The sequence below is a fragment of the Emydura macquarii genome, unplaced genomic scaffold, assembly GCF_026122565.2.
Source record: "Emydura macquarii macquarii isolate MOO-44397 ecotype Brisbane River unplaced genomic scaffold, CSIRO-AGI_Emac_v2 contig_2246, whole genome shotgun sequence".
Taxonomy (NCBI): domain Eukaryota; kingdom Metazoa; phylum Chordata; order Testudines; family Chelidae; genus Emydura; species Emydura macquarii.
In genome coordinates this window covers 1,652,138-1,666,905 of record NW_027132383.1, presented here as the reverse complement: position 1 = coordinate 1,666,905, position 14,768 = coordinate 1,652,138, and the positions used below count along the sequence as shown (strand labels likewise).

At 50.2% G+C, this 14,768-nt stretch overlaps 1 protein-coding gene across 1 annotated transcript in view; it reads right to left on the bottom strand.

Moving 5' to 3' along the window:
* Window positions 1-14,768, bottom strand: part of RECQL4 (RecQ like helicase 4) — a 34,837-nt gene that overhangs the window by 12,169 nt on the left and 7,900 nt on the right. The window contains exons 6-13 of the mRNA XM_067560105.1: window positions 12,255-13,336; window positions 10,168-10,267; window positions 5,116-5,245; window positions 3,252-3,374; window positions 1,807-1,953; window positions 1,115-1,207; window positions 669-805; window positions 102-185 (exon numbers count right to left, since the gene is read on the bottom strand). Coding sequence (XP_067416206.1) covers window positions 102-185; window positions 669-805; window positions 1,115-1,207; window positions 1,807-1,953; window positions 3,252-3,374; window positions 5,116-5,245; window positions 10,168-10,267; window positions 12,255-13,336 — 1,896 coding nt within the window. The remainder of the gene's footprint in view (window positions 1-101; window positions 186-668; window positions 806-1,114; window positions 1,208-1,806; window positions 1,954-3,251; window positions 3,375-5,115; window positions 5,246-10,167; window positions 10,268-12,254; window positions 13,337-14,768) is intronic.

Here is a 14,768-nt window from a genome sequence, read left to right as displayed (position 1 = left end):
TTGTGCCCTTCAAATGTGAGCGGGGAGCCAGTCCGGGGTCCAAGAGCAGGCTCAGACTCTCAGCTCGTACAGCAAGTGTCCCGTCACCCCAGACAACTCACCCTTTCCAGAGCAGCCTCTCGCTGGCTCTTTGACATGTTGGAGTGAATGCAGACCGCCTTTAGGCGTGGGGGAAGCCCCGAAACCTGGGAATTAATCCATTACACACACGTCAGTGGACAGCGCTCTTCAAGGGACAGCACTCCTCCGCACTCCGTCTGGGGGCCTGTCTATAGACTCGGTATCCAGCAGCTTGGGGCTCCTATGTAATCCTTATATCTGAGGCTCCCAGGATTTCCTACCTCGCATGTCAGAAAGGACAGGACCCTGGAGCTGACTGGGGAATTCCCAGCAACCGGCCCCATCCCTGCACTGGAAACAGGATGGATCTGCAGATGGGAAATATTTATCCCAAAACGTACCACCCTGTGGGGTGAAGGGCCTTAGCAGCAGCTGCTAGAGATTAAAAGAGGGATAAGGGAGTGGATGAAGGAAGGAAATCAGTGGCAAGAGTCCTCAGCTTCAGAGAGATCAGGCCCTGAGCACCTCCCCTGCATGGTCTGGGCGTGAGGGGGAAGGGAAGGAACTCCTGTGCAGCAAGGCTGTGACCAAAGCCAGGTCCCATTTACCTGGTCATCCATCAGCGACACGAGTGGGGAGATCACCAGGGTGATGCACCTGGACCGCTTGCCATACAGGTACGCAGGGAGCTGGTAGCACAGAGACTTCCCCATCCCCGTCGAGAGCACCACCAGCGTGGACAGACCTGGCTCACAAAGGGCAGTAGCAGAGTCAGCAGCTGTGATCCTCAGAATTCACCAGAGGAGTCAGCATGGGCAGGGGGCGGAGAGGTGTGGGCTGCACAGATGCCTTCCCCCCCCCCAGACCGCCCACACGGAAATGAGCCCAGGGACGGGGAAGCGCTCTTGTAGCTAACCCCCCATTAGGCACATATAGCTAACCCCAACTATCTGGTGCCATGGATGACAGTGCCTGAGTGGGCGGGGGGGGACAGGCATGGGGGAGACAGAGACAGGGAGGGAGAATCTACTCCAGGGTAAGTGAAACAGGCTACCTGAGAGAATCCTCATGACAGCCACCTCTTGGCCCGGCCGGAAGGCGCTGTATCCCAGCTCAGCCAGAGCTTGAAACACCTCCTCTGGGGTCTCTGCATGGCGTGGAGACACATGCAGTCAGGAAAGGGCCTACAGTGGACTGCAAAGCCCAAGGGACAAGGCGGCCAGCAGCACACACAGGCCAGGAGGAGCTGCTAGCACCGAGCGGAGGAATGGAGCCAGGGCTCCTGGGTTCTATCGGAGCTCTGGGAACGCATGGAGACTAGTGGATACAGGGAAAGGAACTGGGAGTCAGGACTCCGGGGCTCTATTTCCAGCTCTGGGTGTGACGCCTGGGCTAAGGATTACAAGTCCGATTTCATTCCCAAGCCAATGCAAGCTGTTCTCCCCAAGGGGAGCAGGGGCATGAGCAGAATGCAACGGAACCGTCACTGTACTGCGCTCTACGTTCCCCTCCAACGTGGCAGTGCAGTTCCCAGAGGGACCAGCAGCACCAGGGGCCGCGGGAGAGCGACGTGCTCAGTGCAGAACGCAAATTCCACATCCCTGGGCTGGTGCCCGTTGCAAAGCGATCCAGGCCCGCGCGCTCAGCTGCATGAAAGAGGCCCAGTGCATCCAACAGAAAGCAGGAGCAAGCACAAGCTAACCACAATCCCACTCCCAAGGAACAGCTGCCTTTCAGGGCTCTTACCTCTCACCTTCCCATCCTGCCCCAGCCCATAGAGAGGCTCCATCGGCGGGGGCGGAGCAGGCGGCTCATACACCGGCCTCTGCATATGCAGGTCAAACTCCTCCTCGCCACCATTCCCAGGCCCGGCTTGGCTGATTCCGCTCTCGGCTGGGGATGAAACAGAACAGGCACAAGCCAATGAAACCCACGCTAGGGTTATACAGCACTTGGCTGAGAGGCCTCCAAGGAAACCCAAAGTGCGGGTGATTCCACGCGTGGCTCTTTTCCCGCTGTCAGCACAGACCCAATGCTCCAGCGCAGTCAGAGCTGGACTTGCACTCAGACTAGCTACAGACCAGAGGTTCTGACTCCTTTGGCCATTAAAGACCCGGGGAGCGCTCTCTCCACGAAAGGCTCTGACGGGTACAGAATGTAACAGTCTCTCTGTGGCAGCACAGGTCACCATGAACTCATCCTCCTGGCCCTCCACTCTGCAGAGGGGCAGTGTGGAGCCGAAAGCCCGGTCTCTCAGTTCTCTGCCGGGAGCCCCACAGGCTCCTGGTGGGCTCCTCCCACTCCACTCCTCATTCCCCGCTGGGAGCCAGCCCCGGGCTTCTCCCTTCCCCTGCCAGGAGGCAGGTGAAGATGCCCAGGGCTCCTCTCCTCCCCCCCACATTCCCAGGGGGAAGCCATCCCGGGCTTCTTGCCCCTGGGGAGTGGGATCCAGCTGCCCCTGCTTCTCACCACCCCTGCCACTCCACCCACTCCCCGCAGGGAGCTGGGGTAAGCCACCTGGGACTTCTTCCCTCCCCATTCCCACTGGGAACCAGGCAGCCATGTCTAATTCATGGCTCAGCCAGGTCCAGACGTTGGGGCTTCTCCCCCTGCTCCCAGCTCTCAGGGGGCCTTTCTTGTCAATTTCACAGAGCAGGTTTTGACTGACGGCTCATGCTAGGGTCTTCTAAATTTCATTGCACAGAGAAGGGAGCAGATCCAGGCACCTGCTTCCTCACAAGCACAAAGCAGAAAGGCAGCCCAGGAGATGAAAAAGGTAGAGAGAAAAACACTGTTTTTGTAGGGTTGCAACGACATTTGTTTGTTCCTCCAAGGGAACTTTGCAGATTAGTTCAATTAAAAACAAGAGACCACAGAGTTTACCAGCAGGGTAGAGGCCAGACTGCTGTGATTTTCATGAAAGGCTGCCATCTGTGACTGTGTTCCCTCTTAGCATGCACCTTTCTAAACTCCCATCTCAGCTTTCCTTCTGTAGATGCAGCTACAAAACCCTACATAAGTACTTAACCTTCCAGTCACTGACAGCCCTGCTACTCCATGACCAGGCTCTAGGTGCCTCTGGAGAGCAAGGGAGATGTGCCCTCCCATTGAGCAAAGCCAGCTCTCTTGACTTGCTCAGGGAGCAAACAGGTACCAAGGAACCATTAACTTCTGCGGCATTAGAGTCTCACCTGAGATCTTGCTGTAAGCCGTGTTAGTCATCCGGGCCACTTCTTCCAGAGTGGGTAATGGCATCTCCTCTTCAATAGCTTCATTGTTTTCCTCCAATGGTGGTTCAACGGCTGGAGCTGGTCCTGCAAGGCAGAAAGAGTCTCACTCCTATAGAGGTGGCAGTCACTGGAGGGAGGGCCTCTGTGTCCCAGCATGTAAACTTGTCAGCCCTGAACAGTCACAGCGGTTAGAGCCAGCTGCAGCGCCCACTGCAGAGCAATGCCCAGTGGCCTGGCTGCTAAATGCAACGCGTTTCATACCAACACTTCAAAGAAATGAAGCCGATACATGTCCTAATGGACTTAGGGAGGGTTTAGGTCATCGCCGCTGGTCGTTATGTTTGTCACACTGGCCCGAGGTCCAGGTCCTGCTATATTCAATTCTGGATGAATGCCTAGACTACAGAACCAAAGCAAGTTTTAAGGTGCAAAGGTCCATACCTCATAAATCATCAAGACTGGAAACAACTGCTTTGTACCGCGGGGCACTCTTGGTTTGCTACTTTGCAATAGCAAAGTACAGCCTCTGTTCTCACTGTACAAGGGGTGTGAGATACCGGACCTTAAAAGCACATCATTCCAGTTACCTTCCTGCTTTCCTCTCTCATGTGATAGCAATGGCTGCTCTCACACAAACCTCTACAGTCAGAAACCAACTCTTGGCCTTTCCAATATTACAAAGTAACAGAAGCTGCTTATGGCTGATCAGGCTGTGGGATATCTAGCTGAAGTGGAGGGAAAAAAGGCAAAATGAGACCAAGACCACAAAATGATTCTTAAGAGCCAATATCTAGCTCTCTGCCAGCTGGTGGACTGGGCAGCTTTCAGGACCAGTTCACTTTGCATAGGAACACAGGAATGGCTCAGACCGAGGTATCCTCTCTCTGACCAGCATCAGATGCTTCAGAGGAAGGTGTAAGAATCCCACAGCAACAGATGTGGGATAGTCTGCCCCTACGTTAGTTCTCATCCTGGTCTCTAGTACTCAGAGATGGGCTTAAATCCTGAAAAAGGAGGTTTGATGTCCCGTCCAATACTTCTCTTTTACATCGGCTATTCTAACTTTTCAGTCTTGCTAAGTTCTTGTCCCCAATGATACACTGTGGCAGTGAGTTCCATAACCTAGTTACAGGTTTTCTGTAAAAGTACTTCCTCTGATCAGTTTCCCACCTTTGAATGTCACTGAACGTCCCCTTGTTCCCATGCTACGAGACAGGGAGAGCAGAAGCTCCGGATCGCCTTCTCTACACCATTCATTGTTTTATAGAATTTTATCATGTCCTTTTTTCTCTTCTCCAAGGTAGCAATCCCAATCTTTTCAGTATCTTCCTATGACAGGTTCCCCCCCAAAGGCAAAGTCCTGAAACCAGTGGGAGGGAAGAGATTCCCACTGTTACTTCTGATGACGCTTGGCCTTGACAAAGTTACCTATTGTCTCTGACAAGCAGCAGTCTTTACTGTCCTGCACAGCTGTGGGCTCTCTGCATTCATTAGACCTTGGGTTGTGTTCTCTTTCGGGGCTGCATAGCTGACGTTTATCTCATGCTGCTGCTGTAATTTATCCAGCATTCAAATGTGAAGTGGGTAGCACGCATAACCACACCAGCTTGTGCAAAAAAGTAAAATCCAGGAACATCCCCTGCCATGCATCCAGCTGACTCTTGGCCACACGTCAGCCTCCCAAAAGTACTGTTACCAAGCATGGTTGTCCCTAGCAGGTCATCATCATTATGCAGCAGTTTCTGACACCAGTGCAAGAATTGGTGATGTGGTCTCTTGCTTTTTCAGGTTGGGCCAGCTGGCTGTGGGAAGTGGAAAACCTTACCTCTGCCCTTACACTCGGAGGCCCAGTGCCCTGTTCCGCCGCATCTGAAGCAGGTATCTGAGCCCCTGTCAAAGCATTTGCCACCTCCTCCAAACCATTCACCTTTCTTCTGCCACTTCTGCTTCCACACCTGTAAAGTGACCAGCATGCCTAAGCCAGGGCCTTGCTTGTAAGTCAAGCAAGACCCACCAGACACAGCCAGATGAGGAACATCTTAACCTCCTACATCTCCACACCCCCCCAGTGATCCCTTCAACCTCCTGGGAAGTGTACCACCTCTGGAGTGGCAGTCAGCAGGTATGTAACAGTGCACAGCAACACTACACAACTGTTAGGCTGTGAAGCAAAGCAAAGGAGAAGACTGAATTCATTTGAAACTGCAGATGATGGGAGGATAGAAATGACCTAGGCTGGAGACTGGCTTTTTGGCAGCTCACTTAACAAAAGTGCTGCAAAGGGACTCCTTGTTCTTGCCCCTGATGTGAAGAAGCGTTAAAACCATCTGCATTTTCCTAGGTTAAGTTAGACTGTAAACTCTTTGAACTGCCTCTTGCTAGGTGTTTCACAGATTCCAATGCCAGCAGGGACCATTGCAACCATCAAGTCTAACCTCCTGTGTAACATGAGCCACAGACCTTCCCCAAAATGATTTCTAGAGCAGAGCTTTTAGAAAAACAGCCAAGGTGGATTTAAAATGGCCCATGATGGAGAATCTACCACAACCCATGATAAATTGTTCCGATGGTTAATTACCCTCACTGTAAAAACTTTTTGCCTTATTTCCAGTCTGAGCTGTCTAGCGTCAACTTCCAGCCTTTGGATCACGTTAGACCTTTCCCTGCTAGATTGAAAAGCCCATTATCAAATATTTGTTCCCCGTGCAGGGACTTATAGCCTGCAATCAATTCACTCCTTCACCTTCTCTTTGTTAAGCTTGAATAGACTGAGGGTCTGTCTACACAGCAAAGAAAAACCTACAGCTGGGCCCGGGCCAACCAACTTGTGCTCACAGGACTCAGGCTGCGGGGCTGTTTCACTGCTGTATAGACTTCCGGTTTGGATTGGAGCCTGGGTTCTAGGAGCCTGCGGGGTGGGAAGAGCACCCCTAGAAAGCAGTGTCCCCGCTCTACAGTGTCAGTATCTCTAGCCTATAGGTACCCAGGATCTGTGGGGTTTAGAGGGCGCACCCCCCTGCCTCCTCCATGGCACCCAGCCCAAGGCAGCATTCCTTTGGCCTCTGGTTCCCTTTACTGCAGGAGAGGCTGTTAGAACCCTAAGAGTCTGAGATCTTAAGAGATCCAGACGCCAGGGGATAGCGAGGCAGGGAACAGCAGATCAAACACAAGGGAGAGGTTTATTTTTGAGATAGAATCAAAATACAACCAACCCTCCTTGGACATTTCCATGGCCTTTTACGCCAACTGAAACGCGCTACCTCGGGCTCGAGATCTGAAATAAACAAAATCAGGATGTTTTCTCCTGGTTTTATTAGACTGGAAAGAAAATTCTTACAGAAAGCCTCTCCTAGCAGCAGTTGCTGTCCTCACCTGCCCTCTCGGATGTGACACAAGGACAATCATCATCCAAAGAGCTAACCTTTCCATGGGTTATCAGAGCTTCCACGTTAACCGTTTTGAGAAGCAACTGATAACCCAGATATTTCTATACTGCTTGGTCCCTTTGCTCACGGATGACATGCTTGCAGGTTCGCTGTGTAAACATGCCAAGCGTCAAACAGGCTTTTCTTTCAGCTAAAATCAGAATGTATTTCCTCCTCCCCCACCCTCCACAACTAGACACGCTCACGCTCTTGCTCTCACACACACAGCCGTCCAATGAGGCGTCCCAGCAAATCTTTGCTAAAAGGCTAATAATATATTTCTGTAGCACCTTTGGAGAAGGCCCCTGTGGCGTACTGCAAATTGTGTTCAAATTACAAGCTATCACTCTAAGTCCTGCTAGCAGGCTAGGGGACTCTGTAGGGAAGTGTGCAACCTAGGCCTTGAGCATTCAGTCGGCTGCAGCCTAGAGTAAGGTGTGGGGGGGAGGTTATGCTTCTCTGCCATAAGGAGCAGCCTGCTTTGTTTCTCTCTGATTGTGGGTTCCTGTGTTTTATCATTCAGAATTCTACGAAATAAAAGTATTACATTGCAATTTTCCAGCAAAAATATTTTGTGTTTTTAATCCAACTTCTCTGTGCATATGCCTTGAACGTAACAGATTCAATGTATTTACCCAGAGTATCTATTAAATGCACAAACCTACATTTATGTTGCACAGTTAAAGTTAAAAACACGGAAGGAAAAGCAATATGTGTTATAGTTGCCACAGTAACTAACTCAACTACATCACACACCTTGTATAGTACGTGGTATATGTAACCAAATGCACCCCTGTGCACACCATGCAAACTACTGTAATAATCTTTGTACAAAATAGGCCTTGTGAGGTATCATTTGAAAACTAAACTCACTGGTCAATAATACTACCGTGAAACATATGTAGCAACATTATATGTAAAGTTATGAATTCCCCCTGTATGATGATGTTAGTGCATGTTTGAATCCACATAGCCCTGACTAGGCAGAAGTTGTGAAACAGCAATATCCTAAACAAAGGAATGTGTTTACACCCCCATTTACATATACATAGTAAACAGAGTTCTTGGGACAGCAAGGGAGAGTAAGCTGGTTCCTCAGAGACAAAGGACAAGCTGATGCTTCTAGCCAGGTGTCTTCAACGTTAATTGGCAGACACTGGTCAAGTGTCCATTCTTTGGCAAGCAAAGGGGGCAGGAACAGATCAATCTGCATTTTAGCAAACAACAGCGTGGAACATCTTTCACCTTCAGTTCTCACAGCTGCAAGGAACTTTATCTGGGGTAACCCTCAGGACAATGCAAAACTACAATACAGAAATCCTTTCGCGTGTGTGGCCATCTTTGGGGCTAAATGCAGCAGCCGCTTAACACAGCAACACTACACAATTTAGGGCAGGAAAGGAAGTCAACTGTATCCAATTAGAGCTGCAGGGAGTGGAGGGGGATTAAAGGAGGCAGAATGCAGCCGCCCGTGGTAGAATTTGGCCAGAACATAAGGGTTAATTCCACTGCTCTCGCAAGAAATGTCTTGGGAGTTTTGACCACGTGACCAGTACCTCTGTTTAACATCTCCGAGCAGGCTGGAATCCCCCAAGTCATACAGATCTTCATCTTCTTAAAAGACGTGCTGTTGAATTCCCAGTTATTTAGCAATTCTTGGCTTGGCAGTGAGATTAAGCCAATGCTATTCGACCGTGGATTATTAGCTCAGCGAGGCACCGAAGTGTTGTCAGGATGTTAATGGGAAGCGGTTTCTCCTGCTGGATTCCAGTACTCGTGTGTCTCATTAAGAGTGTAATTCTCTAAACTAAAACAACAGTAATTCTACAGCACGTCCGGCTGCTAAAGGCGCCAAGAGTCTCACTCAGGGCTCTCATGTGGCCTTTGGAAAGGAGGAACAGGGTGGATTTTAAAGAAGCCTAAGGGGCACCTTCTCTGGTGAATTCTCTGCGCACCATCATTGCCCTTAGGCATGTTAGACGGAATGGCATATTTTACGGCAAAGGCCTCAAACACTTCAAAGGGCTCCTGTCAATGTAAGCAGCACAATCCTGCCTGAAAGTCTGGTGCCGGTTGTGGAGCGGAGCACACAGTGAAGTCAGTGGGGCTCTGCATGGGTGCAGGGTTCTGCTCTCAGAGTAACTGACAAGATTAGGGCCCAAGATCCCTATAGCTTTGAGATCAGAGAACAAAAATGATTCTCTTCTTCCCTCCCCCTCAGTTCATTTACTACATGCACCGGGCAGCACTTTCTCTAGTCACTCTCCCCTTTCCCCATCCCCACTGCACAGTCAGTCGCTGTCTTCCATTTGCGTGGATCCACACGGTAACAAAGAGGAGGAAACTATAGAAAAATGTGACTGTAAAACCACAAAAACTAGCAGGAGGATTCACGGGCAAGGGTAAACCTGAAACTGCTTTAAACTCACTTTAGAAAGTGGACTAGATTTCAAGCTTGTTGAGTCCCTTTAATGGAAGAGGCAAAACCTAGCAAGCAAGGAGGTATAAATACCTAGATCCATCAGAAATAGGATCCGCAGCACAGAATTCAACATTCAGAACTACAGCATAGCTACAGACTGGGGACCGACTGGCTAGGAGCAGTTTTGCAGAAAAGGACTTGGGGTTACAGTGGTCAAGAAGCTGGAGATGAGTCAGCAGTGTGCCCTTGCTGCCAAGAAAGCTAACAGCATATTGGGCTGCATTAGTAGGAGCATTGCCAGCAGATGGAGGGAAGTGATTATTCCTCTCTGTTGGGCACTGGTGAGGCCACATCTGGAGTATTGTGTCCAGTTTTGGGCCCCCCACTACAAAAAGGATGTGGACAAATTGGAGAGAGTCCAGTGGAGAGCAATGAAAATGGTTAGGGGGCTGGAGCACATGACTTATGAGGAGAGGCTGAGGGAACTGGGCTTGTTTAGCCTGCAGAAGAGAAGAGTGAGGGGGGATTTGATAGTAGCCTTTAACTACCTGAAAGGGGGTTCCAGGGAGGATGGAGCTAGGCTGTTCCCAGTGGTGGCAGGTGACAGAACAAGGAGCAACGGTCTCAAGTTGCAGGGCGGGAGGTTTAGGTTGGACATTAGGAAAAAGTTTGTCACTAGGCGGGTGGTGAAGCACTGGAATGGGTTACCTAGGGAGGTGATGGAATCTGCATCCTTAGAGGTTTTTAAGCTGCGGCTTGACAAAGCCCTGGCTGGGATGATTTAGCTGAGGTTGGTCCTGCTTTGAGCAGGGGGTTGGACTAGATACCTGCTGAAGTCCCTTCCAACTCTAATCTTCTATGATTCTATGAACTGCTCACAGCATATGCTGCAGGGGAGCGGAGATGGGGAAGGAGAAGTTAGCAGCATGGAAACACACAGGGACATTGGAAATGAGGGTTATTGCTCTTTTACAAAGGGGAGAGGGTTCCTCCCCTTAATTCGCACTTGCCAAGCAATTGGCAGCCTCACCTGTTTGCGAAGGCGGTTTCCTTTCAACATGTAACCTTTAACGTGAGATTTCTTCTTCAGATTGAGTCTGACAAAGTTGCCATCCTTCTTTGGAGGGGCCCTGGAAAAGCAAGTTCAGACTGTAGAGGCAGGCAGAGTGCACATTGCACTTGAAGATGCACTGGATTGTATTCTTGCTGCAATGAAAGCGGGACAGCCTCACAGCAGGCACATGATGCAATGGTGAGAGATGGGAATAGGCCTGGTTTCATTTTCCCAAGCAGAGTGAAATGCAAGTAGTGAAGCTGCATCATTGGTGAAATCAACACCACACAGTCCTGGGACCTCCCCTCCAAGGATTTCAAAGTGCTGCAGGAACAACGATTAAGCTTCACAACCCCCCATGACATAGGTATTATTACCCCCATTTCACAGAAGGCAAACTGAGGCACCGAGAGGCTAATGGCCACAGTTTCAGAAGTTGCTTTCACTCCGGGTGCCTTGATTTGGAGGCCAACTTGAGATGCTTTGGCTGGACCAGCAGAGGCGTTAACCACCCACAACTCCAATCAGAGCCAATGGGTGCTTGGGAAAAAACAAGTGCAAAGGGGCTCATATTGGGCACCCAAAATTAGTGGAGACGTAAGTGTGGCCCGAAGCCAGATGCTCCGCCTGTGGGAACAGAATGGAATGGAACCCAGGTGCCCTGACTCCCACTCCCATGTTTTAAACATGAGCCTACCCAAGATAAGGGCTAGATTCTGCCACCCTCACACCCCCTGAATGAGCCCGTTAGGAGAGCGATCCCGTTGATTTGGGTACTGGACAATGCAGGTGGTGGGGTAGAATCTGTCCCCATGCTCTATTTTTAAAGCAGTGTTTAAAGACTCCAACACATGCTGATTAACACAGGGAGGGAGCTATTCGGAGACAGTCCACACTGATCCCTGCTCTGCCCCTCCAGTGCCCCCGCGCTAGTTGAGAAGCCCTGCAGTCACTCTGCAGAAGGAGCCAAGCAGCTCAGCACTTGCAATCAAAGAAGCTTAGGGCTGGCAGTGACCGCAGGAGGTCATTAGTCCAACCTCCTGCTCAAAGCAGGACCAACCCCCACTTACTTGTGTTTACCTCGATAAATGCTCTGGATACAGATCCTCTTTCTCTGACAATATTTAACGTGCCACATGCCTTGAAATGGGATGTGGAGGTGCTTTGACAAGCAAACTGGAAAGTCGTCTAGCTTCCTCGCAGCATGTCTGCTGGGCTAGGTTTTAATGGTTTATTTCACTGTCAGCAGCGTGAAAAAACTCTCTCGTCCTAAACCTCCCTGGCTCCCAATTCACATTTGGCAAGCCCCCCCACTCAGCTTCCTTCCCTACTCTGATTTTCATTGATTTCTCCCGTATGTCAGAATCACCCCTGCTATCGGCAGCTGGAGGTTTAGTCACCTGCTCATTGCAGAGAGGCAGACTCTCCTCTCACTTGCACCAGATCAAACTCTGCTCCCCTATAGCAATTCTCAGCTGGTGTATGGTCTTTAAGGACCAGAGCCAACCGTCACAATCAGAGCAGCCTCTAAGATGCTCCAATTTATGCCAGGACCAGCTTGAGAATTGGGGACTCCCTGATTGCTCCTCTCATCTGCTGCACCAAGTGCATCTTCACATAGGAGAGAATCTGGCCCATGCACACTCCATAAGCGCTGCTAGCAGGAAGCAGGCTAAATTAGGACATGAGGATGCTCCTTCTGTATTGAAGTCAACAGGGAAAGCATCTGCACCTTGCAACGCCAGCTTAGACCAGTTTCCATACCCATTTCAGTCACTGTTCAGGTCCAAACAGGTTTGACTCTAACTCATTTATTTTACGTTACAGGAATTGCAGATGATTCTGCAAGAACTGCCCAGCTTACAGATCTGTGAGATGGCACGTTCTAGGTTCCTGGCCTCTTTGATCAACAGGGATAGTACCGTGAGTCTCCCAGGGCTGCCTCTCTATACTCAAGTCAAGGACAACTGGCTACGGCATACATCCCTCTGTGCTGCACTTCGGCCAACCCTGCTGGATTCCCAACCCCAAAAGTGAGCCACCAAAGAGAGACCAAAACCCACCTGCAGACACTGGCTCTGCTGCTCCATTTGTGCTTCCCCTCCCCTTCGACTTCTCCGAGGAGGTTTTCAGAGAGCAATGGCACATCCCTTCCCTTCTCCTCTTTAACCTCTCCGGACTCCCCATCCTCTCCCAACTTGTTTTTGCCCGGCTTTCGCTCACGGACAGCCCCACTTGCTTTCTCCTTCGCTGAGACAGGGCCATCTCTGGCTGATGCATTAGTCCGCCTGCGCTTTGGGGCCACAGCACCATCTTCTGGGCCTGCTGCACCTTCATCTTTGCTGGACCTGGCAGCTCGCTGCCTCTTTTTATCAGTCGCTTGGACCTTCTTGGGTTGACTTGGCCTGTCCCCTGCTCTACAAGAGTCCCCTTCCTCCCCTCGTGAAGTGTTACCAAGCTCTGCTCCCTGAGGGACATCCTTCGGGAGATTCTTAGATTTCCTGACACATTCTTTGGCAATAAAGATTTCAGCAGCACCAAGTGCTAAGTCCATCTGGCCGTTCCCCTGGGTTCCATTAGCACCCTCCTCATCCTTCACAGCTGCCCTGCAGTTATAGTTTCCAAAAGGTGGAACATTCTCGTTTTCCAGGGACTGAGCCCCAGCTCCAGTGTTTTGGTTGAGGGAATGGTCATGCAGAGGTTGATCAGCATTTCCCAGCAGGGTAGGGCCTGCTTTTGTCTGATCGTTATTCCTGCCATTTGAGGTAGAAGCACTTTCCTCTCTTGGTCTCTCCACTGCTTGCTCTCTGATGCCCTGACACCTATCCAGCCAGCCAGGATCCAGGGAGTCCAGTCTCTGGGCCACTGTCTGCTTCAATTGCTGGAATTTATTCACCTGAGGATGCGGCTTCAGCCCTGCAGAGAGGATGGTGGGGGCCAGCCCCAACATGGATGGAGGAAGGAGGAGATCTCCTGGTTCATTAGGATCAGAGTTAGTAATACAGTCTTTGTCGCTATCCACCGATGGCATCTGAGGGAGCTTTGGAGATGCACCCTGGTTTCTGTTGTCCAAGCTCTTCTCCAAAAGGGACACAGCTAGCTTTCCTCGGGGAGTCAAGGACTTCCTCAAAGGTCTAGGACGCTCCTGCCATCAGAATTAAATGGCAGTAAGTTTTCAGCATTCCCAGTCCCAATCGAGGCCCTACACTGCTCCTCTCCATGTCATTCCTGTGCATGGACACCCTTTGAATCCCGTTTCCCCAGGCCCTTCCCCTCCCCAAATCCAAGTTGCTTCTACAGATTCACGTCCTCTGGGATGTCCACAGCAAGGGACACAAACCAACATCTAAAAAGCAGCTCCAAAATATTCCTTCCTCTGGGCTTCCAGTGCCTCCCTCAGCTCTGCTAACTCTTCAAGGCAAACACTGGCTTCACCAAATAGCCTTAAGTGCAGCATCAGCACGTTCATAACTTAGAACAAGCCCCAAAGAAAATGTTAGCGCTTTCAAAAATCCCCCAGTGAAGAACCAACCATGCTACCATCGCAGCTGCTCTGGGCAGCATTTCTTTAGTGCATCAGTGGCTTCCAAATGGGTTGCATTTGCTTTTACGCATCAACTCTCAGCACCTAGCTTCTACTCACACTAAGGGAAAGATGTGAGAACAAAGACACTTTCAACAGATGCCTCCCTCTGATAAGAATGACTGACACTTTTAGAGAGCCCCCAAGGATGTGATGGGCCATATACAACGGGTCTTACTCATGATGCAGTGTGAGTGCAAAACCCAGTAGAATTTGGCCCAGATAAACAAGCTACGCACACAGGGATCACTTCAACAATCACTGAAATGCAGCCACCTCTGGAGTGGAATGTGGCAGCTGTTTTAACAAAACTACTCAAAAGCTTTGGGACAGGAAGTGAAGAATATGGCATCCTACAGAACCTACTGGGGAGGTTTAATGCTGTAGAATGTAAACATTCAAAATGAAATCGGATCATGACACTAGAATTAACACCTCTGTGCCAGGGGATCTGTAGTGACTACAAGAAGTCAGGAGCTCTGTTTTAGGCTGCGTCCCAAGGATTCATATTTGCAACGGTACAGTAAACATCAAAACCGAATTTCCATTGCTTCTGAAAACATCAGCTTTGCCTTGGGCAGGAATTAGCAGCCTCTTAAAGGAGAGTTCCAGTGACTCAGTCACATGTGCTGAACATATCCAAGAGATCTCACCAGAGACCAGACTCATTTTCATTACGTAGCAGCTGCTGAGCAAAAGAACTACCTTGTGAACGGTGCCAAGCAAGGGCATATCAAAGATTCATTAGACAGGCTCCCTCCCAAAAAACAAAATTGTATCATCTCCATAACCCCCTTCTCCAGCCTTGTTATCTGATCACAGCAGAGACAGATGAAACAGAAGGTCTCACACAGAGCGTGGGGTGCGGTCTAACCCCTTAGCTGGTTTGCAGACCACCACCATGACCTCATAAAAATGGATCATATGACTCCAACTGGGCAGCCTTATCTTCCCCAGCATCATTTGAGCTGAGCCCCTGTAACTCGTGGAGAGA